The sequence below is a fragment of the Globicephala melas genome, chromosome 8 (assembly GCF_963455315.2).
Source record: "Globicephala melas chromosome 8, mGloMel1.2, whole genome shotgun sequence".
Taxonomy (NCBI): Eukaryota; Metazoa; Chordata; class Mammalia; order Artiodactyla; family Delphinidae; genus Globicephala; species Globicephala melas.
Window position 1 is genome coordinate 10,955,028 of NC_083321.1, and position 23,503 is coordinate 10,978,530.

Consider the following 23,503-nt stretch of genomic DNA (forward strand, 5'->3'; position numbering starts at 1 on the left):
AGTTAGAGAGGGTGTGGGGAAAATGGAACCCACCTACACCGTTGGTGGGAATGTAAATTGGTGCAGCCACTATGGGAAACAGTATGGAGGTTCCTTAAAAAATTAAAAATAGAGTTACCATATGATCCAGCAATCCCACTCTTGGGCACATATCTGGAAAAGACAAGAACTCTAACTTGAAAAGATACATGCACCCCAATGTTCATAGCGGCATTAGTTATAATAACCAAGACATGGAAGCAACCTAAGAGCCCACTGACAGATGATTGGTTTAAGAAGATGTCACACACACACACACACACACACACACATGCTGGAATATTAATCAACCATAAAAAAGAATGAAATATTGCCATTTGCAGCACACGGATGGACCTAGAGAATATCATACTAAGTGAAGTCAGTCAGACAGAGAAAGGCAAATATATGATATCACTTATATGTGGAATCTAAAAAATAATACACGTGAATAATACAAATGAATCTATATACAAAGCAGAAACAGACTCACAGATATAGAAAACAAACTTACGTTTGCCAAAGGGGAAAGGGAGGAGGGAGAGGCAAATTAGGAGTATGTGATAAACAGATACAAACTACTGTACATAAAATAGTTAAGCAACAAGGATTTACTGTATGGTACAGGGAACTATATTCAATATCTTGTAATAATCTATAATGGGAAAGAATATGAATATATATATATATATATATATATATATATATATATATATATATAAACTGAAAAAAAGAATTAAAATAGCCTGTATTGGGCTTCCCTGGTGGCGCAGTGGTTGGGAGTCCGCCTGCCGATGCAGGGGACGCGGGTTCGTGCCCAGGCCCGGGAGGATCCCGCATGCCGCGGAGCCGCTGGGCCCGTGGGCCATGGCCGCTGAGCCTGCGCATCCGGAGCCTGTGCTCCGCAATGGGAGAGGCCGCGGCGGTGAGAGGCCCGAGTATCGTAAAAAAAAAAAAAAAAAAAAAAAGCCTGTATTGCTAGCTTTATACATATAGCTGGCTATATACATGTATATATATGCATAAAATAGAGGCACTCCAGTTGTCTGGGAAGTGAGCTGAGGGTTTAAAACCTCAAGCGTATCGACTTTTTGCTGTAAGCTCTCTAGTGGAGTCAAAAACAAACAGGCCATCTAGTAGTCACAGTAGTCGTCATTACTAACATAATGATCAAGTGCAGCAGTTGCTTGGTTTTCCAAAGTTTGCCTTCAGTGAAAACTTCATCTGAAGCAATTATTATATAAGCAACATATGAGCAAAGTCCTTACCTTGTCTTCTAGATATGTGTGTTTCTAGCTTCATCAACTGGAATACTAAAGAATGCACTGCATAGATCAATTACAGTAAAGAATTTACTTCCGGTGGGAATGGATGTTAGTAAGTATGAAGGTAGGAAAAACAGGGTGTTGAGAGATAACAACTTTGTTTATCGCTTGAAGGTTGTTTATTGCTTGAAGGTCCTGGACAAACCTCCACCCTTGGCCCTTAGGTTTTCTCACTGGTAAGATGAGGTTGTTACAGGGGCTAGAGCAAGAGATAATGAGGCCTTGAACCTTGTAATCTTCTATTATGGGCTTTATGCCTTGAAGGACTTCTTGACTTACAGGGTATTGATTAATTCTGAGAAGACGTTTTGAAGGATCTATTTGAATCTTGATTGGGAGATGCACTGTGAATTTTGCCAACATCAGTTGGAGATTTTGCCCATAAGGAGAATGGTAGTTAATTCGATAAGGACAAATGATCAGTGTTTCCAGAATCAGCTCTAGTACTGTCACAGATGGAACAAATAAAAGATGTCAAAGTGTTATTTAATTTACCTGGTTGGTTAGTTTGATGACTACTGTCAAATTTTAGGATTATTTCCCCCTTTTGGGAGAAAGAAATTCAAGCATGATACTTCTCTAAGAACTCTCAACCTAATAAATGGGTGGGGTGCAGGAACTAAAGAAAAGAGGGTGTATATCTCTCAAAGGGCTTAAACAATAGGGGATAGGTTCAGAGACAGGAACCTCTTGAGGTTCATTAGAGATCCCCACTATTTGAACTGTTTTAGGACTCCAAGGCAGGGGCTGTTTTATAATAGCAGGGTTGAGCACCAAGAATGTGGCTCTGGTGTCATCTAGGACTGGAAGAGATTCATCTCCAATCTGGAGAAATGTTTCTCCAAGCCAATTAAGAGGGAGGGTTGGGAAGAGCCCCTGTAGTTGCTGGAAAGATCTGTTAGAGAGCTGCAAGTACTTAGATTTATAACAATATTTTTTCCAACGTCATGGCTCTTTGCAATAACAGAAACTAGAAGTGTTTGGCTTCATTTACTAGAGATGAAGGTTAAAAATTATGGTGGTCTTTCTCTTAGGTGACTCATCTAGTGTATGAGAGAGCTGGTTTGCCAGATTAACTAAATCTGGGGTGGACATAGTTTCTCATTCTATCCTGGTCCTTTTTACTGGAAGAGAAAGGTCCCAGTTCAGTCCGTAAATAAACATAGAGTTAAAGCTACCCAAGTGGAATTAACATCTGAAGGAAGACCAGAATTTTCTTTAAAAATAATCTGAAGTTGATTGCAATAGTTTTGAACAGGCTCATCAGATTTTTGTGTGTAAACCTGAATTTCATTCCAATCAACAGGTTGTTATTTAAAATTTTTGCTGCAATTTTCATTATATCAATGGTTAAGGAATTTTCATTTTATGTGTTAATCAACACATAATTTCCTAATGGCTCATTTTGAGTTTAAGTCTTATCTAGTAATTCCAAAGAGTCTAATATACTCTAATGTTTTCCAGAAGTATAATGTTCACATTATTCATAAGTAATTAGTGTTCTTAATAATATTAATCTCATAATAATAAAAAATTGACAGTGACAGCAAAGGTAATTGTTTATCAAAAATCACTATGCCAAGATTTTCTGAAAATGAAAGTCTTTTTAAAACTATGTCCAAATTAGTTGGCATTTTAATTAAAACATATAGTTAGCTTGTATTTAATGAAAACATATAGTCAGCTGGGAACAATAATAATATACATTACCATGCATTTCTAATAAACTGGTATCAGAATATTACAGTTGGAGGTATTTCTTCAGAGACAAATGGGAATTTAAAAATCAAAACGGTAATCTGTCCTATTTGAATAGTGCTTACATAATGGTTTTCATATGGGTTGTATATCATATGATCCTCCCACAAATATACAATGTTGACATGTTTAGGTGCATCTCACAGATGAATGAAGGTCTTATGTGAGATCAGTTGAGGGTCACAAGACCACACAGATGAAAATAGGCAGGATTCAATCCTATGCCATGTGATAACATTATCACTTTTTTTTTTGAAACTATGATGCCCACTCTTTGAGACTGTTCTTTCATTATGTCTTGATGCCTCTTTTTAAGAATTAAACAGTATGATTTTTTTTAAAATGGTACTGTGAATGTGTAACTTACCTGTTCTCAATTACATTAGCCTTCTGAGAATGTATTTGTTCATTAATGTTATTCAATGCTTACAATATACTCAGTAAATTCCCCATCTCCCTGGTCTGGTTTCTTTCCCAGAATTAAACTGCATGAAAGTATCAAGCTCAGGTACTTGAGGAGCTCATGGTAGAGTGATTAGAGCACGATGAGCATACAATGTTTTTGAGGAAGGTCAATTACTACTGCAATGCTGGGTTCTCATGTGGATTTTGGTCCCCCAGTCACCTCTTAAAACTCACCCTACGGGCTTCCCTGGTGGTGCAGTGGTTGAGAGTCTGCCTGCCGATGCAGGGGACACGGGTTCGTGCCCCGGTCCGGGAGGATCCCACGTGCCGCGAAGCGGCTGGGCCCGTGAGCCATGGCCGCTGAGCCTGCGCGTCCAGAGCCTGTGCTCCGCAACGGGAGAGGCCGCAACAGTGAGAGGCCCGCGTACCGCAAAAAACAAAACAAAACAAAACAAAACAGACAACTCACCCTACAAATTAGGCATACTTCTACCAGGTGGTAGCAACATTCCATAGTGGGGCTAAACTAGTAGGCATCTCTGAACATAATGGTTTGTTAATAGTTATCTCAGTTGTAACCATGCTGTTTGGGTTCTTTTTTTTTTTTTTCTCGGTACGCGGGTCTCTCACTGCTGTGGCCTCTCCCGTTGCGGAGCACAGGCTCCAGACGCGCAGGCTCAGCGGCCATGGCTCACGGGCCCAGCCGCTCCGCGGCATGTGGGATCCTCCCAGACCGGGGCCCGCGTCCCCTGCATCGGCAGGCAGACTTTCAACCACTGCGCCACCAGGGAAGCCCGAGAAGATAGGCTTTTTTGCAGTTTACCCAACTACCCAGGAGAAAGTAATGCTCATTCATTAATAATAATTAAATCTAGTGCTTAAGATGGGGATTGGCACAAGACGAATAAAGCAAAAATGATCTGGGGTTTACAGTAAGCCAAGTGTTAAATAAAACTTTGCAAAGAAGTTTATTCATCATGGAGCATATACACAGATCAGATATACATCAAACAGAATATTTTTGTCACTAAAAGAATCAGATATTTTATAGCTATTTGAAACAGGACGAGGTACATCTGTCTCCAGGGGGCGGCTAGCTAGCTGGAGATAAATTCACTTTAGTAACATTACCACAACTCAGGGTGTGGTGCTCATTTCGCAACGTCTGAAAACCTTTTCCAGATGGCCTGAAGTTAACCACGCTCAGAATAGCTGGCTGCATACGCCCGTGTGCCATTTTTAGTTTTCAGTGAAGAACAAAGCCCCCAAGTTTGTACTTGTGCCAGTGGTACCATTTTTCCTCTAGTTGAAGAAACCACGTGGAAAGGCAAATTACAATTGAAAGTCTGTGTGTAGAGACAGGAATCAAAGCAAAGTGGATAACGTATATCAACGTCTGATGTGCCCGGCTACCGCATCCAGATAGGCTGAGGCCCTGGGCCAGGGAGCTACCAATTTTTCTCCCCAAGCATTCATTTTTCTGTCTTCTAAGTGACCATCTTCCCTTTTAATCAATATATTATTTACAGATTGACTAATTGACAGCTTTTCCTTCTTTTGATCTAAGAAATACTTTGCCTCTAAAATGCCTGGTTTACACATTTTAATTATCTATTGTGATCTTGTTTTGTGGCTTGTTTTTTAACATTTCCAGAAACCTGAGTAGTGTCCATATCTACCTTCTACATTTCCCTAATTCTTTGGTAGGTATATATGATTACCCCCACTCCCCCATACACACACTCATTCACAAATTAGTAACTGATGCATTAAATGAGCTCTGATGAGATTTTCAACTTTTTTCTAAAGATTACTAGTCTCATGTTTCTGACCTTAAACCTCGGCAAACCTAGAGTTTGCTTGTTTTGCGCTGATCCACACGAATAAGGAAACATTTGCATTTCACTTCCCGGTGTCCAGAAAACGGATCTGGATTTCCCTGACCTACAACGGAGCAGGGAGAGTCTGAGGTCTTGCCTGCAAGGAGATAAAACATGTATCCCAGAATTCTCCCATCATCTTGATCTACCACTATTATCAACCAGGGTTCTTGGCCTCCTTAATTAATAGAAATTGGTCAGAGGCCAGACAAGAAATTCAGGAAAGGCTTTGTTGGGGCCCCTGCTGCAGCACAGGGGAGTGAGAACAAGCAAGAGATTCCCTTGCTTGCCAGCTCCCTGAGGGGGGGGCATGGGGGCGGGGCGAGCTTGTTCCTTATATGGGTGAAGGTAGGGGTGTGTCCAGGGGTTGGGCTGGAGCGGGGTCGCTTAGGTGGTTTGCCCACCCCTTAGGTGGAGTGTTGTGTGCAGTGGGCATGCACAGTACCCTACTTTTGCTCTGGGCTCTTCAAAAGTGGCAGTTGGGTTTTTTGTCTCTTTGTATGTTTTGTCCAGAATTTGCCCTAACTGTGCATGCATGCAGTTACTTTTAGTCCCATACAGTTTCTTTGTATTTTGTGGCCCAAGGAAAGGTGTGTCCCCATGCGAGCGTTGCAGCACTGCAGCAAAGGGTCCCAGGTCCCAGCCTGTCTCAAGACTACTTTCTCTGAATTTTTGGTGCATCTCCTTGTCTGTAACATCTCCTAAATAACTGGGGAAGAAAAACCAACTGTTTAGTTTTGTTTTTTTGGTTTTGTTTTTGTGGTACGCGGGCCTCTCACCGCTGTGGTCTCTCCCGTTGCGGAGCACAGGCTCCGGACGCGCAGGCTCAGCAGCCATGGCTCACGGACTCAGCCGCTCCACGGCATGCGGTATCCTCCCAGACCGGGGCACGAACCCATGCCCCCCGTATCGGTAGGCGGACTCTCAACCACTGCGCCACCAGGGAAGCCCCCAACTGTTTATTTTTGACTTTTGCTGGTTTTATTCCATCCTCATTCTTCATGCTTCCCTATTCCTTTCTAATGATGGCCCGAATCTCCTATGTGCAATACCACATATGGATCTGGCCAGGGACGAGATTCCCTTCATTCCTACGAGTAAAGAAATAGCCATGGCGGGCTCTTGCAGTCATGGCTTGGAGCTGTTATAAACTGGGTGTGGCAGCATCTCCCATCAGTGTTGCCAGACTGGATGGCTGGCACCATCTGGTTGGAAGACAGAAAAACCACACACTTTGGTGGGACCACACTCTAGAAATAAACAGGCATCTGGGATCCAGGGAGACCTCACGGAAGAACAGAGGTTTCATCTCTCTCCAAGTTCTTCTGAAATAGAATCACGATGTCTGATTGGACTTATATATCAACATAAGTAGAAAAACTGGCATGTGTAAAGTATCACGTTGATATTGTATGGTATATTCTTTATTCTAATAAAACCTCTTTTTTATGCAAAGGAAGGCTGGGTTGTTTTCATCTTACGGAATCCTTAAGGAGCAAAATTGATCCACATGGACCAGAGGGAGGAGATCCTTATATCAGATACACAGTAAAACTCATAGTCCATTTTCTAACAACTATAAGCTAAGGAAGCAGCATAGCAGGGATCGTTTCACCCTTCAACTTGATCCCCAGTCTAGAAAACAACCTCTCTGGGGTTGAGAAGCAGCTGGGAGGTGTCCTTGAGCCTAATCAAGAAGAGGTGGGTTCTGGGAAGTCCTGCATCTCAGCACTCCTACCAGTCCAATCTTTTCTTTACTTATTTCATGTATCCTGTGACATACACTATTTATAATTTGCTGTTATCATCTGTGCTATCTGTCTGGATGACACTTTTTTTTTTTTTCTTGCAGTTCCTCTTTTTACCCAAAGGCAAAGCAAGTATTCCTTCTCTGTTTCACACTTTTGGTGTCTGTGGCTTCCAGATCTCTGAAGTTTCTGGAATTGTTTTTCATCATACGTGCTATTCCTGGTAGTTTTTCAACAGAAGGTCATATGTGAGATTTTCCTGCTTTGGCCAGTTAAACACCTTTGAGGAAAACTCTAGCCTTCTTTATTCATTTGATTTAATTTTGTTTAACAATTACAATTAGGTGTAACTCACTGTGAAGGGGAAAATATTTGTTAGTTTGAAGGGGAAAATAACCTTTTCTGTCCTCAGCCATCATTGCTTGAGTGGGATTTGTTCCAACTCTGGGTTTCAGGGTTGAACCCCGACGGGCTTAGGACAATTAGAAAATATCTGAAATGCAAATCAAAACCACAATGAGGTATCATCTCACACCTGTCAGAATGGGTATCATCAAAAAGTCTACAAATAATAAATGCTGGAGAGGATGTAGAGAAAAAGGAACCCTCCTACACTGCTGGTGGGAATGTAAATTGGCGTAGCCACTAAGGAGAACAGTATGGAGGTTCCTTAAAAAACTAAAAATAGAGCTACCATATGATCCAGCAATCCCACTACTGGGCATATATCTGGAAAACACACAGAAACTCTAATTCAAAAAGATACATGCACCCTAATGTTCATAGCAGCACAATTTACAATAGCCAAGACATGGAAGCAACCCAAGTGCCCATTGACAGAAGATTGGTTTGAGAAGATGGGTTATTACTCAGTCATAAAAAAACAATGAAATATTGCCATTTTCAGCAACATCCGTGGACCTAGAGAATATACTAAGTGAAGTAAGTCAGACAGAGAAAGACAAATATTATATGATATCACTTATATGTGGAATCTAAAAATAATGCAAATGAATGTATATACAAAACAAAAATAGACTCACAGATGCAGAAAACAAACTTATAGTTACCAAAGGGGGAAAGGGAAGAGGGATAAATTAGGAGTATGGGATTAACAGATACAAACTACTGTACGTAAAATACATAAGCTTCAAGGGTTTACTGTATAACACAGGGAACTATATTCAATATCTGTAATAACCGATAATGGAAAATGATCTGAAAAAATATATAACTGAATCACTTTGCTGTACACCTAAAACTAACACAATATTGTAAATCAACTATACTTCATCTAAAAAAAAGAAAATATCTGATAGCCATTGCAGCTAGCTTAGTGTCGAAGTGAGGGGTATAGCCCAGTCAAAACCAGGAAGATGCAAGGAGATGTTTGCTGGGCCTTTTGGGAGAGAAATGTTTTTCTCTTCTGTGGAAGCTACAAGAAGAGATGCTCTCTTCTTTTGGATGATGTGAAGTGACTCTGTGAGATCTAGAACTTGTACAATTTTGTTACCACGGGATGGAATATTTCTGCATAAGGCAAATGAAACAGAAACGAAGAGACTGGAGGTTTATGATACTGTTTGAGCCACTGGATCACAATTTCTCTCACTACTTGTTTTTTTTTAAGCTTTCAAATTGCACATCTTTTATGGAATAGATCAATTATAAAGGTTATTTTTTAATTGCCAAAAGGTACATGAATGAAGTTAAAATGAAGAGAGAAACGCACTGGTAATTCCTGTTAAAGAGTAAAACCTACACGGAAATTATATAAAACAGATTGATACTGATCTACTAACTGACACATTAAATTGGATGTAGAGTATTTAAACTAAGCAAACAGGTGGCAGAAAGCTCAAAGAAACTAAGAGGCTAGCAGAATGGTACATAAATAACCAGCAAGCCAAATATACAGGAGACAGAGAAAAGAAAACAAAACAGTATATATCTGTGACTCTAATATCAATGAAATGAACTGCATTTTAAAAATGAAGCTTTAGTCATTTCAAGAGTCCAAAATATGTACCCAGTACTATCCCTCAAAGAAAGATCTGCATTTAATTACTTGTTAAATTCTTCACCAACTTCCACTTCTACAGTCCAACATATTATGACTACTTCAGTTTTATGAGCTAATAGATTCACTTGATTGTTTTGATCAGTTTTTTTCCTGTCATTAAAAATGAAAGATTCCTGATCCTGGAAATAATTTTGTAATATAGACCAAGAATCAAAAAAATATGATTCTTTTTGCAAAAGTCAACCCTATTCTTAATATATTAATTACTTACTGCTGTGCAAGAAATTGTTACAAAACTTTGTGCCTTGAAACAAAAAGAGATATTTATTATCTCATCCAGTTTCTGTGGATCAGGAATCCGGGGCAACTTGGCTGTGTGGTTCCGGCTCGGGGTCTCTCATGAGGCTGCATTCAGTAGTTGGTCAAGGAGTAGGCTTCTGAAGCTAGATCGAGGCTGGAGGATCCACTTCCAAATAGATCTCTCACATAGCTCGCAAGCTGGTGCCGACTGATGGCAGAGAACAATATTCTCGGTTGCATGGGTTAGCCCTGTTATATATAGGAAGGGTCTACGTAAGTTCAAGGATCATTGGGGACCATTTTGAAGGCTGCCTGTCCCCCTCATTAGAAATGTTTCAGAGTAACTATATTCGAAACATTCATTGGAAATTTGGAAACAATTTATATGCTACGTGAAGAAAATGGTTAAATACGTTAAGGTAAAGTCAGGGGTCTATTACAATGCACATGGAGGAAAATAATATTTGTAATGCACTCATGAGGTTTTGATAATCAATCCACAAATTTAGGGACTCAAGAAATAATTTTTATTATTTTTCCATAACATTATTTTTCCTTTGCCCTCCCCTTACTTCTCTACTGGGAAAAAAATTGGTTAATTCAAGGGGCCTTCGCTCTTCTCCCTACATTTGTGTCTAAGTTCTAGAGGGCTTGAATGATGCCAGGACAACGGGGGCTCAGGTCCTTGACCTCTCTCCATAGCAGCATCTCCTGAAATATCTATTGCCTCATCAGATTCCTGGCTGTCAAATCACAAATGGAATTCTGCTGCTGAATGCCATTTATCCCCATCATCAAGACATGTTAGGTCTGATGACTATTCGTAGCTACTCTTGGTTCAATGGGAACTGTTGAGGAGACTCTGTAGAACCCAAGCCGTCACTTCCCAGTGGACCTGAAGCACTATGATTACATTCTCTTAAGTTTCTGCCTGCCGACCCAGCCTCTATCCATCTTTTGGTTAGGGTCTTTCTGTTCTTGGTGTCTCTAAACTTATTTGATAGCTGTGCTATTGCCCTTGGGCTGTGTCTATAAGCCATCCTGAAGACTCACTCATGTTTTTGACCTCATCACGTCTGCTTCAAGCTCCTTTTGCTGTCACATCTCTTCTCTGAGGCTCAAAAACCTAACAACGTATCTGCTTGAAATAAGGGAATGGTTAGATATGTGGGGAAGAATATATTAGGTAAAACTTTGAAAATATTTCAAAAATATTCCCTTTAAGCTGTCACATACAGCTAAGTGCAAAATTTAAAAAGAGGGTTGGATGGGAATAAACCAAGAGGTTAAAGACATGTTAGAAGCATGAGCAGACCTTATTTCTAATACATCACAACTAATATATTAGAAATAGGCTGGCCTCTTCTATCCCCTCTAAGACGTCCTTCCCATGTAGTGTCTGGGGAGAGAAAAGCCAGACCTTGAGGATCAAAGGACAAGGGCTTAGTCTACCTTAGTGTCTTGGCTACAAAACAAAAATTACTTCTCTTCTTGTACATTTTGAGAGAGAAGACAGCAAAGTGGGGTGAAGGGAGGTGGAAGGACTCCTTGGTGTGTGTTTTGGGGAGATCAGTTTATTAACTTTTCAAAGTTTCCTACACACTTCGCCCAGTTCTCCCTGTTTTTTCCTCCTTGTCTCTCTACCCTTGTCTCTACCCTTGCCTCTACCCTCTCATTCTCCCTTTCCTTCTCTTTCACGCCTTTAAACCAAACAGTTGAAGCCATGGGAGAGAAGAGAACTATTTATGTTTCTTATTCCCGATTCCAAATCTCTGTAAGGTCCTTCTGAACATGATCCGTCGATGCAGTGCCATCCTAAAGTAAAAAACAGAAACCAAAAACGCATTCAAGATAGGATGGTAGAGAGTTGAGACTCACTCTGCTGTAAAGAATCAGACACAGGGAGTCGGGAAAAAGTCTGGACCTGCCGAAGAAGCAAGAGACTTTTTCTTCCCTCTTTGTTTCCTGGTGCGCGAGGAGAGGGGATTAAGAGCGCTGCTTAAAGGAGCTCCAGAGACGGGTGCGAGCTACGGCTAACAGCGCGGACCCCAGAGACGGGCATGAGATGCTAAGGCTGCTGCTGCCGCCACCAAGAAGCCTATGTGCGAGCACAGGTCACTCTCCACACCCCCCTTCCGGGGAGCCTGTGCAGCCCGCCACTGCCAGGGTCCTGGGATCCAGGGACAACTTCCCCGGGAGAACGCACGGCGCACCTCAGGCTGGTGCAACGTCACGCCGGCGAGTGAGCCAGAGCCCCCGAATCAGCGGCTCCTTTAACCCCATCCTGTCTGAGCGAAGAACAGACGCCCTCCGGCGACCTACACGCAGAGGCGGGTCCAAATCCAAAGCTGAGCCCTGGGAGCTGTGCGAACAAAGAAGAGAAAGGGAAATCTCTCCCAGCAGCCTCGGGAGCAGCGGATTAAATCTCCACAATCAACCTGATGTACCCTGCATCTGTGGAATACACGAATAGACAACGAATCCTCCCAAATTGAGGAGGTGGACTTTGGGAGCAAGATTTATGATTTTTTCCCCTTTTCCTCTTTTTGTGAGTGTGTATGTGTATGCTTCTGCGTGAGATTTTGTCTGTATAGCTTTGCTTTCACCATTTGTCCTAGGGTACTATCCGTCCGTTTTTTTACTTAAAAAAAATTTTTTTTCTTAATAATTATTTTTTTATTTTAGTAATTTTATTTTACCTTACTTTATTTTATTTTCTTTTATCTTCTTTCTTTCTTCTTTCTTTCTTTCTTTCTTTCTTTCTTTCTTTCTTTCTTTCTTTCTTTCTTTCTTTCTTTCTTTCTTTCTTTCTTTCTTTCTTCTTTTTCTCCCTTTTATTCTGAGCCGTGTGGATGAAAGGCTCTTGGTGCTGCAGCCAGGAGTCAGTGCTGTGCCTCTGAGGTGGGAGAGCCAACTTCAGGACACTGGTCACCAAGAGACCTCCCAGCTCCACGTAATATCAAAAGGCGAAAATCTCCTGGAGATCTCCATCTCAACACCAACACCCAGCTTCACTCAACGACCAGCAAGCTACAGTGCTAGACACCCTATGCCAAACAACTAGCAAGACAGGAACACAACCCCACCCATTAGCAGAGAGGCTGCCTAAAATCATAATAAGGCCACAGACACCCCAAAACATACCACCAGAAGTGGACCTGCCCACCAGAAAGACAAGATCCAGCCTCATCCACCAGAACACAGGCACTAGTCCCCTCTACCAGGAAGCCTACACAACCCACTGAACCAACTTTAGCCACTGGGGACAGACGCCAAAAACAACGGGAACTACGAACCTGCAGCCTGCAAAAAGGAGACCCCAAACACAGTAAGATAAGCAAAATGAGAAGACAGAAAAACACAGAGCAGATGAAGGAGCAAGATAAAAACCCACCAGACCTAACAAATGAAGAGGAAATAGGCAGTCTACCTGAAAAAGAATTCAGAGTAATGATAGTAAAGATGATCCACAATCTTGGAAACAGAATAGAGAAAATACAAGAAACATTTAACAAGGAACTAGAATAACTAAAGATGAAACAAGCAATGATGAACAACACAATAAATGAAATTAAAAATACTCTAGATGGGATCAATAGCAGAATAACTGAGGCAGAAGAACAGATAAGTAACTTGGAAGATAAAATAGTGGAAATAACTACTGCAGAGCAGAATAAAGAAAAAAGAATGAAAAGAACTGAGGACAGTCTCAGAGACCTCTGGGACAACATTAAACACATCAACATTCGAATTATAGGGGTTCCAGAAGAAGAAGAGGAAAAGAAAGGGACTGAGAAAATATTTGAAGAGATTATAGTTGAAAACTTCCCTAATATGGGAAAGGAAATAGTTAATCAAGTCCAGGAAGCACAGAGAGTCCCATACAGGATAAATCCAAGAAGAAACATGCCAAGACACATATTAATCAAACTGTCAAAAATTAAATACAAAGAAAACATATTAAAAGCAGCAAGGGAAAAACAACAAGTAACAAACAAAGGAATCCCCATAAGGTTAACATCTGATCTTTCAGCAGAAACTCTGCAAGCCAGAAGGGACTGGCAGGACATATTTAAAGTGATGAAGGAGAAAAACCTACAACTAAGATTACTCTACCCAGCAAGGATCTCATTCAGATTAGATGGAGAAATTAAAACCTTTACAGACAAGCAAAAGCTGAGAGAGTTCAGCACCACCAAACCAGCTTTACAACAAATGCTAAAGGATCTTCTCTAAGCAAGAAACACAAGAGAAGGAAAAGACCTATAATAACAAACCCAAAACAATTAAGAAAATGGGAATAGGAACACACATGTCAATAATTACCTTAAAAGTAAATAGATTAAATGCTCCCACCAAAAGACACAGACTGGCTGAATGGATACAAAAACAAGACCCATATATATACTGTCTACAAGAGACCCACTTCAGACCTAGAGACACATACAGACTGAAAGTGAGGGGATGGAAAAAGATATTCCATGCAAATGGAAACCAAAAGAAAGCTGGAGTAGCAATTCTCATATCAGACAAAATAGACTTTAAAATAAAGATTATTAGAAGAGACAAAGAAGGACACTATATAATGGTCAAGGGATTGATCCAAGAAGATATAACAATTGTAAATATTTATGCACCCAACATAGGAGCACCTCAATACATAAGGCAAATACTAACAGCCATAAAAGGGGAAATCGACAGTAACACATTCATAGTAGGGGACTTTAACACCCCACTTTCACCAATGGACAGATCATCCAAAATGAAAATAAATAAGGAAACACAAGCTTTAAATGATACATTAAACGAGATGGACTTAATTGATATTTATAAGATATTCCATCCAAACACAACAGAATATACATTTTTCTCAAGTGCTCATGGAACATTCTCCAGGATAGATCATATCTTGGGTCACAAATCAAGCCTTGAAGAAATTGAAATTGTATCAAGTATCTTTTGTGACCACAACGCTATGAGACTAGATATCAATTACAGGAAAAGATCTGTAAAAAATACAAACACATGGAGGCTAAACAATACATTACTTAATAACGAAGTGATCACTGAAGAAATCAAAGAGGAAATCAAAAAATATCTAGAAACAAATGACAATGGAGACACAATGACCCAAAACCTATGGAATGCAGCAAAAGCAGTTCTAAGAGGGAAGTTCATAGAAATACAATCCTACCTTAAGAAACAGGAAACATCTCGAATAAATAACCTAACCTTGCACCTAAAGCAATTAGAGAGAGAAAAACAAAAAACCCCCAAAATTAGCAGAAGGAAAGAAATCATAAAGATCAGATCAGAAATAAGTGAAAAAGAAATGAAGGAAATGATAGCAAAGATCAATAAAACTAAAAGCTGGTTCTTTGAGAAGATCAACAAAATTGATAAACCACTAGCCAGACTCATCAAGAAAAAAAGGGAGAAGATCCAAATCAATAGAATTAGAAATGAAAAAGGAGAAGTAACAACTGACACTGCAGAAATACAAAAGATCATGAGAGATGACTACAAGCAACTCTATGCCAATAAAATGGACAACCTGGAAGAAATGGACAAATTCTTAGAAATGCACAAACTGCCAAGACTGAATCAGGAAGAAATGGAAAATATGGACAGACCAATCACAAGCACTGAAATTGAAACTGTGATTAAAAATCTTCCAACAAACAAAAGCCCAGGACCAGATGGCTTCACAGGCAAATTCTATCAAACGTTAAGAGAAGAGCTAACACCTATCCTTCTCAAACTCTTCCAAAATATAGCAGAAGGAGGAACACTCCCAAACTCATTCTACGAGGCCACCATCACCCTGATACCAAAACCAGACAAGCATATCACAAAGAAAGAATACTACAGGCCAATATCACTGGTGAACATAGATGCAAAAATCCTCAACAAAATACTAGCAAACAGAAGCCAACAGCACATTAAAAGGATCATACACGATGATCAAGTGGGGTTTATTCCAGGAATGCAAGGATTCTTCAATATATGCAAATCAATCAATGTGATACACCATATTAACCAAATGAAGGAGAAAAACCATATGGTCATCTCAATAGATGCAGAGAAAGCTTTTGACAAAATTCAACACCTATTTATGATAAAAACCCTCCAGAAAGTAGGCATAGAGTGAACTTTCCTCAACATAATACAGGCCATATATGACAAACCCACAGCCAACATCGTCCTCAATCTTGAAAAACTGAAAGCACTTCCACTAAGATTAGGAAGAAGACAAGGTTGCCCACTCTCACCATTCTTATTCAACATAGTTTTGGAAGTTTTAGCCACAGCAATCAGAGAAGAAAAGGAAATAAAAGGAATCCAAATTGGAAAAGAATAAGTAAAGCTGTCACTGTTTGCAGATGACATGATAGTATACATAGAGAATCCTAAAGATGCTACCAGAAAACTACTAGAGCTAATCAATGAATTTGGTAAAGTAGCAGGATACAAAATTAATGCACAGAAATCTCTTACATTCCTATACACTAATGATGAAAAATCTGAAAGTGAAATCAAGAAAACACTTCCATTTACCACTGCAACAAAAAGAATAAAATACCTAGCAATAAACCTACCTAAGGAGACAAAAGACCTGTATGCAGAAAACTATAAGACACTGATGAAAGAAATTAAAGATGATACAAATAGATGGAGAGATATACCATGTTCTTGGATTGGAAGAATCAACATTGTGAAAATGACTCTACTACCCAAAGCAATCTACAGATTCAATGCAATCCCTATCAAACTACCATTGGCATTTTTCACAGAACTAGAACAAAAAATTTCACAATTTGTATGGAAACACAAAAGACCCCGAATAGCCAAAGCAATCTTGAGAACAAAAAACGGAGCTGGAAGAATCAGGCTCCCTGACTTCAGACTACACTACAAAGCTACAGTAATCAAGACAGTATGGTACTGGCACAAAAACAGAAAGATAGATCAGTGGAACAGGATAGAAAGCCCAGAGACAAACCCACGCACATATGGTCACCTTATCTTTGATAAAGAAGGCAGAAATGTACAGTGGAGAAAGGACAGCCTCTTCAATAAGTGGTGCTGGGAAAACTGGACAGGTACATGTAAAAGTTTGAGATTAGATCACTCCCTAACACCATATATAAAAATAAGCTCAAAATGGATTAAAGACCTAAATGTAAGGCCAGACACTATAAAACTCTTAGAGGAAAATATAGGCAGAACACTCGATGACATAAATCACAGCAAGATCCTTTTTGACCCACCTCCCAGAGAAATGGAAATAAAAACAAAAACAAAAACAAAAAAACAAATGGGACCTAATGAAAATTAAAAGCTTTTGCACAGCAAAGGAAACCATAAACAAGACCAAAAAACAACCCTCAGAATGGGAGAAAATATTTGCAAATGAAGCAACTGACAAAGGATTAATCTCCAAAATTTATAAGCAGCTCATGCAGCTCAATAACAAACAAACAAAAAAAAAACCCAATCCAAAAATGGGCAGAAGACCTAAATAGACATTTCTCCAAAGAAGATATACAGACTGCCAACAAACACATGAAAGAATGCTCAACATCATTAATCATTAGAGAAATGCAAATCAAAACTACAATGAGATATCATCTCACACCGGTCAGATTGGCCATCATCAAAAAACCTAGAAACAATAAAGGCTGGAGAGGGTGTGGAGAAAAGAGAACACTCTTGCACTGCTGGTGGGAATGTGGATTGGTACAGCCACTATGGAGAACAGTATGGAGGTTCCTTAAAAAAACTACAAATAGAACTACCATATGACCCCCAAATCCCGCTACTGGGCATATACCCTGAGAAAACCATAATTCAAAAAGAGTCATGTACCAAAATGTTCATTGCAGCTCTATTTATAATAGCCCGGAGATGGAAACAACCTAAGTGTCCATCATCGGATGAATGGATAAAGAAGATGTGGCACATATATACAATGGAATATTACTCAGCCATAAAAAGAAATGAAATTGAGCTATTTGTAGTGAGGTGGATAGACCTAGAGTCTGTCATACAGAGTGAAGTAAGTCAGAAAGAGAAAAACAAATACCGTATGCTAACACATATATATGGAATTTAAGGGGAAAAAAATGTCATGAAGAGCGTAGGGGTAAGACAGGAATAAAGACACAGATCTACTAGAGAATGGACTTGAGGATATGGGGAGGGGGAAGGGTAAGCTGTGACAAAGCGAGAGAGAGGCATGGACATATATACACTACTAAATGTAAAATAGATAGCTAGTGGGAAACAGCTGCATAGCACAGGGAGATCAGGTAGGTTGTTTGTGAGCACCTAGAGGGGTGGTATAGGGAGGGTGGGAGGGAGGGAGATGCAAGAGGGAAGAGATATGGGAACATATGTATCTGTGTAATTGATTCACTTTGCTATAAAGCAGAAACTAACACACCATTGTAAAGCAATTATACTCCAATAAAGATGTTTTTTATATATATATATATATATATATAAGTAAATCAATAAAGTAAGTACAAATAAAAAATAATGAAAAAGTATTTTTTTTAATGTGTAAGATTGTCAAAGAGTAAAGCTGAATAATTATGGGCAGTGTTGAATGGGATGGTAAGGTATATTGTCATAAAATCTTGAACTTGTGTAAACTAGTACCAATTTTTAGACAGCAGTGTGGCAACATCTGTGTGTTTATGTGTGTGCACATGTGTGTGTGCAGAAAAATTTGCCACAAACTATCACGTATAACTGAGAAACGGGATTCCCAATGTTTTTTTAAATAATTTTTATAATTTCTTACATTGTTTAAAAAAGTTATCTTGACTATGGATAATTTTTGTCCAAAAACATGAGACTATATCCAAAACAAGTATGCTTCATAATATTAAAAATAGACAATCATTAACCCAAACTTCTTCTGCAGTTTGAAGAGACTTCAAGACAAGGGCTGGAGGAAGGAACAATACAACAGGCACCAAATTTATCCTCTTGGGATTCTCAGATTCTCCCAAGCTCAAGATTGGTCTCTTTTCAGTGTTCTTGGGGACTTACCTCTTGACAGTGGCCTGGAACCTGGGTTTCGTTATCCTGATTAGGATGGACTCCTCCATACATCCACCCATGTACTTCTTCCTCAGCAGCTTATCTTTATCCTTCTTAGATTTCTGCTTTGTTACTTCTACAACACCCAAAATGCTCTCAGACTTCTTCCGGAAGCCTGGATTCATCTCCCTTATGGGATGCACCATGCAATACTTCTTTTTCGCTAGCCTGGGTCTGACGGAATGCTGTCTCCTGGCAGCAATGGCTTATGATGGCTATGTTGCTGTTTGTAATCCTCTGCTCTACACAGGTATCATGTCCCCCACCCTCTGTGTGCAGGTGGTGGTTGGAGCGTATATAGTTGGATTCTCTGGCTCATTGATCCAACTGTGTGCTTTACTTCAGCTCAATTTCTGTGGACCAAATGGTATCAATCACTTCTGTGACCTGCCTCAATTATTAGTCCTCTCCTGCTCTGAAACCTTTCTCCTACAAGTGATAAAGTTTCTGATAGGAGTGATTTTTGGTGTGGCATCCGTCTTAATCATCGTGATATCTTATGGTTATATCCCTGCCACCATCCTGAAGATCAGCTCAGTTGAAGGCAGGGCCAAGGACTTCAACACCTGTGCTTCTCACCTGGCAGCAGTGACGTTTTTCTTTGGATCAGAACTCTTTGTCCGTATGCACCCCAGCACTGATCATTCTCTGGGCTATGACAAGATGGCATCAGTCTTCTATACAGTGGTGATCCCCATGTTGAATCCTTTGACTTACAGTCTAAGAAACAAGGAAATCAAAGATACCCTTAAGTGGTGTAAGAAGAAGAGAATGTTTTCCCATTGTCACAGTTAATTAAAGGTCTGGTAGATTAGTGACCCTGTTGACTGGAAGTTTCTAGACTATGTAAGAGAAATGCATTTAACGTTATTCCTGGTGCCCTGGCAGGATTTCAAGTGAGTCAACACATCTAAATCCAGCACTGGCTCAGTGCCAGGCAAATCCTGTGGCTTCTTTGAGTCTTGACAGTTGACTCTCCTCTCTTACGCCAGCAATGACTTCACAAATTAATATATTAATTTTTATGTCAATATAACCTTCAGTTTCTCAGTGTTTGACCCTTACATACCCTTTCAGAATTTCAGACTGCAGGCAGGAGAGAATGGGACTAAACACAGGTCAGTAAATGATCTTTCTCATACACAACATCACAAGTAGAACAACAACCACTTTGCTATAGACTTCAAACTCTCTGGGTGCCTAGGTAAATTCCAGTTGATGAAAATGGGGATGTGGAGAGAACCATAACTTTAGACTTTGACATAACTTCCTCACCATGGAAAATAATACCACACGGAGTTTCGTCTAGAGTTTGTTTTCTGAGTTTCTATTTTTAGAACCTAACACTAATAGGAGAATGAACAAGGGATTTCTATGACACTATCCTGACCCGGGAGAGCTAAAGTACAAAGAAAAGAAGTGATCATTTGAATTCTGAAATATATTGAAAAGATTACATTTCTGTTATTATGGCAGATTGAATAGCATAGATGCACCCACCACTGCAAAACTACTAAAGATGCTGGACAAAATATTTTTTAGAAAATATTTAAAAATACACTTCTGAGCAAACAAGAAAAGAAAAGGAGATCTCCAACCTCCAAATGTAAAGAAAAATCAGGAATTCTGAGAGTAAAGGCAGCTCTGAAGATGACTTTCACATTGGGGGGATCTGCTGAACTCTGGTAATATTTGGCCTGTATTGTGACAAGCACATGAGGCTCGGGGAGAGGAGACCAAACCCAAACTCTCGGGGAGAGTTTGATAGGAGACCCAGACATACGTATGAGAGTCCAGTGGACTAGACCTTGATATGAAAGGAAATTAAGGAAAAAAAAGTCCTATCTCGGGCTTCCCTGGTGGCGCAGTGGTTGAGAGTCCGCCTGCCGATGCAGGGGACACGGGTTCGTGCCCCGGTCCGGGAAGATCCCACATGCCGCGGAGCGGCTGGACCCGGGAGCCATGGCCGCTGAGCCTGCGCTTCCGGAGCCTGTGCTCCGCAACGGGAGAGGCCACAACGGTGAGAGGCCTGCGTACAGCAAAAAAAAAAAAAAAAGTCCTATCTCACAAAAAAGAAATCTCAACTCTCTCAGGCTTACTGCTGGGTATGGGGAAAAGTAAACTGAAAATTTGTAACCATGCACCCTCATGGAGGTTCGTGGTCTGAATTCACACAACCTCTGCAGATAAAGGAATCTTAGGTGAGAATTAATTTTAAAACAGCCCCAGGTTGGTAGTACCCTCAAGTACCAATCAAAAGCAAATGCAAATCCTTAAGAGAAAATCTTAAACCCAAGCTGAAATAATTCCCCCATATAACTTTCTGAAGAAAATCGAGTTGTACAAATCTTAAAGTACACAAGGAAACAAGACCTGATGGATGAAAGCTAGAAAGACCTGTCATGTCAAACCTATAAAGACATCAGGAATGGCAATTGTCTTAATACAAATAAACATTAGATATGACTTATATGGTCAAAGTTAAGAAGGGGAATTGAAACTATCTTTAAAGACCAGGACAATGGAGGATTTCTGCATCTGGAGGTGTGGTGAATTATATGCTATACCTGAATGACTCTCGTAACTGAACCACCTGAAATGTTAAATCGGAAATAAAATCATCTTTTAAATGAACTTCCAGTTAACTTAATGAAAAGGAGTAATAAGCTAAACCCTCAAAAGTAGTGAAACCAGGAACGCAGGAGAGTAAACAAGTGCTGAAAATGGCTATCAGTTGGAGAGTCTTGCTAAAGGCTAGAGCCCCTGACTTCTACTATGCGGACTGCATGGGTGGTGGAGGCTCAGAAGACAAGACTTAGGACATGCCCCAGGGGAACTGGAAGGCTATAACCTCAGTATAAATTAGCAAGAATTCCCACAGATTATGTTCAAGAACGAAAAAGAGCAGTTCATTGTAAAAAATAAAATAAGCACAAACCTCTATCTAGAGTCAAACGCCCATAACTGAGAACTGGCAGGGGCAAAAGAGTCCCTAGAAACAGACCTGAAAACTCTTAAGATATTGGCATTATTGGTAAAGAGGATAAGGCAGTGAGACTTAACTACGGGGAAACACAGATGAAATCTCCCCTCAAAAGAGATACCCCCCTCCTCAAAGGGAGAAATACTAAAAATAGGTCAGAGACCTGGTGAGTCAGAGCGCTAAACACTGTAGAACTAAAAGGAAGAAGGTTGCCATTTGCCACAATGTGGATGGAACACAGGGGCATATGCTGAGCCAATAAGCTGGACAGAGAAAGACGAATACATATGATCTCACGTGTATGCGGAAGACAAACAGACAAACAATCTCACAGACACAGAGAACAGATGGGTGGTTGCCTGAGGCAGGGAGTAGGGAGAAGGCAAGTGGGTAAAGAGAATCAAAAAGTACAAACTTCCAGTTATAAAATAAATAAGTCATGGGGACATAATGTACAGCCTGGAGACTGTATATTGAAAGCATTGTTAAGAGGATAAATCTTAAAAGTTCTCATCACAAGAAAAATAATCTGTAGCTATATGACGATGGATGTTAACTAGACGTTGTGGTGAGCACCTCACGATGCATACAAATATTGAATCATTATGTGGTACCGCTGAAACTAATATAACGTTATATGTCAATTATATCTCAAAAAAAAAAGCAAAAGGAAGAGCGTTGGTATATCTATGCAGTGGAATATTATTGGGCCATAAAAAGGAGTGAGGTGCTGACATCTGCTACAATATGGCTGAACCTTGAAAACGTCGTGCCAAGTGAAAGAACCAGTCACAAAGGACCACATGGTGTATGATTCCATTTTAATGAAATCTTCATAATAGGCAGATCTATACAGACAGAAAGATTAGTGATTGCATAGGGATAAGGGGGTGGGGAGGAAAGGGGAGTGGCTGCTGGTGAATATGGGTAAAAATATTTAATGAAAACATCCTAAAATTAGATTGCGGTAATCGTTGAAAAACTCTGTGAATAGACTGCAAGTCACTGAATTGCACACTTTAAAAGGCTGAATTTTATAATATGTGAAGTATACCTCAGTAAAGCTGTATGTTTTGTTTTGTTTTGTTTTTTAAAGAAAGAGGCTGGAAAGTGCACAGGACAAAAGGCAAAGGTCTTGGGAAGGCACAATTTCTGTGGTGGGTATTCCTTAAATATTTGGTAATGAAAGAGAAAAAGGAAGTGAGCAGGGAAAATTAAAGGTCCTAAGAAAAATTTTGAAATCAAGCAAAACACTCACCCATCTCTGTTCCTGAGTAAAGTGACTATACAAAAGAAATTGCTCTTCTCTGTACCAACAGAAGAGGACACCCTTAAGCTAAGAAACCCAGTTTAACGTTCAAGCCCCATTCCCTGTTTGATCCTCATAGAACCCTGCACAGTCTCAGACCTCAGGCCCTGGTAGAAACATGATTGAGCAATACTTCCAGGATCTAGCAATTCCCCCACCTGTTGTGCTGTGGCATGGTCCAGATATATCGTTCACCAACAAGACATATACCGAACAACTCAATGTTCTTGGGACAGTGTTACCTAACTCAGGTCCGACTGCTCGCTGCTCAAAAATCCATATGTGAGAGAGAGACAAATGTTGGTAGAAGGGAAAGTTGCTTTTAATCAGAATACCTGCAATCTGGGGAGATGGTGGACTCCGTGTCCCCCAAAAACCATCTCCAAAGATTCTGCTTAGCCATGAAAGTTTTTAAAGGGAAAAAGGGAAGCAATGTCAGTTAATCATTGAGATATGGGGTCAAAGTCATCCGCATACCCCGCTGTGTGTAGGCTTGTGTGCAGGCTTACTGACTTTTTGTGTTTTTCTTTAGATGCTATCTTTTTCACGCAGCCTGTGAAAGGGGAAGTTAGGGAAGAGATCTGGTCATCTGTTAATTACTTATTCTTCATTTCTACTTCTTTGATCTACAGAAAGAACCAAC

At 40.1% G+C, this 23,503-nt stretch overlaps 1 protein-coding gene across 1 annotated transcript; it reads left to right on the forward strand.

Annotated features, from left to right (window-relative positions):
* Positions 1 to 22: 22 nt before the first annotated feature.
* Positions 23 to 19,378, forward strand: LOC115848557 (olfactory receptor 5AN6-like). The gene is given in 2 exon segments (XM_070046210.1): positions 23 to 81; positions 18,397 to 19,378. Coding segments are annotated over 2 exon segments (1,041 nt in total).
* The last annotated feature ends 4,125 nt before the right edge of the window (positions 19,379 to 23,503 follow it).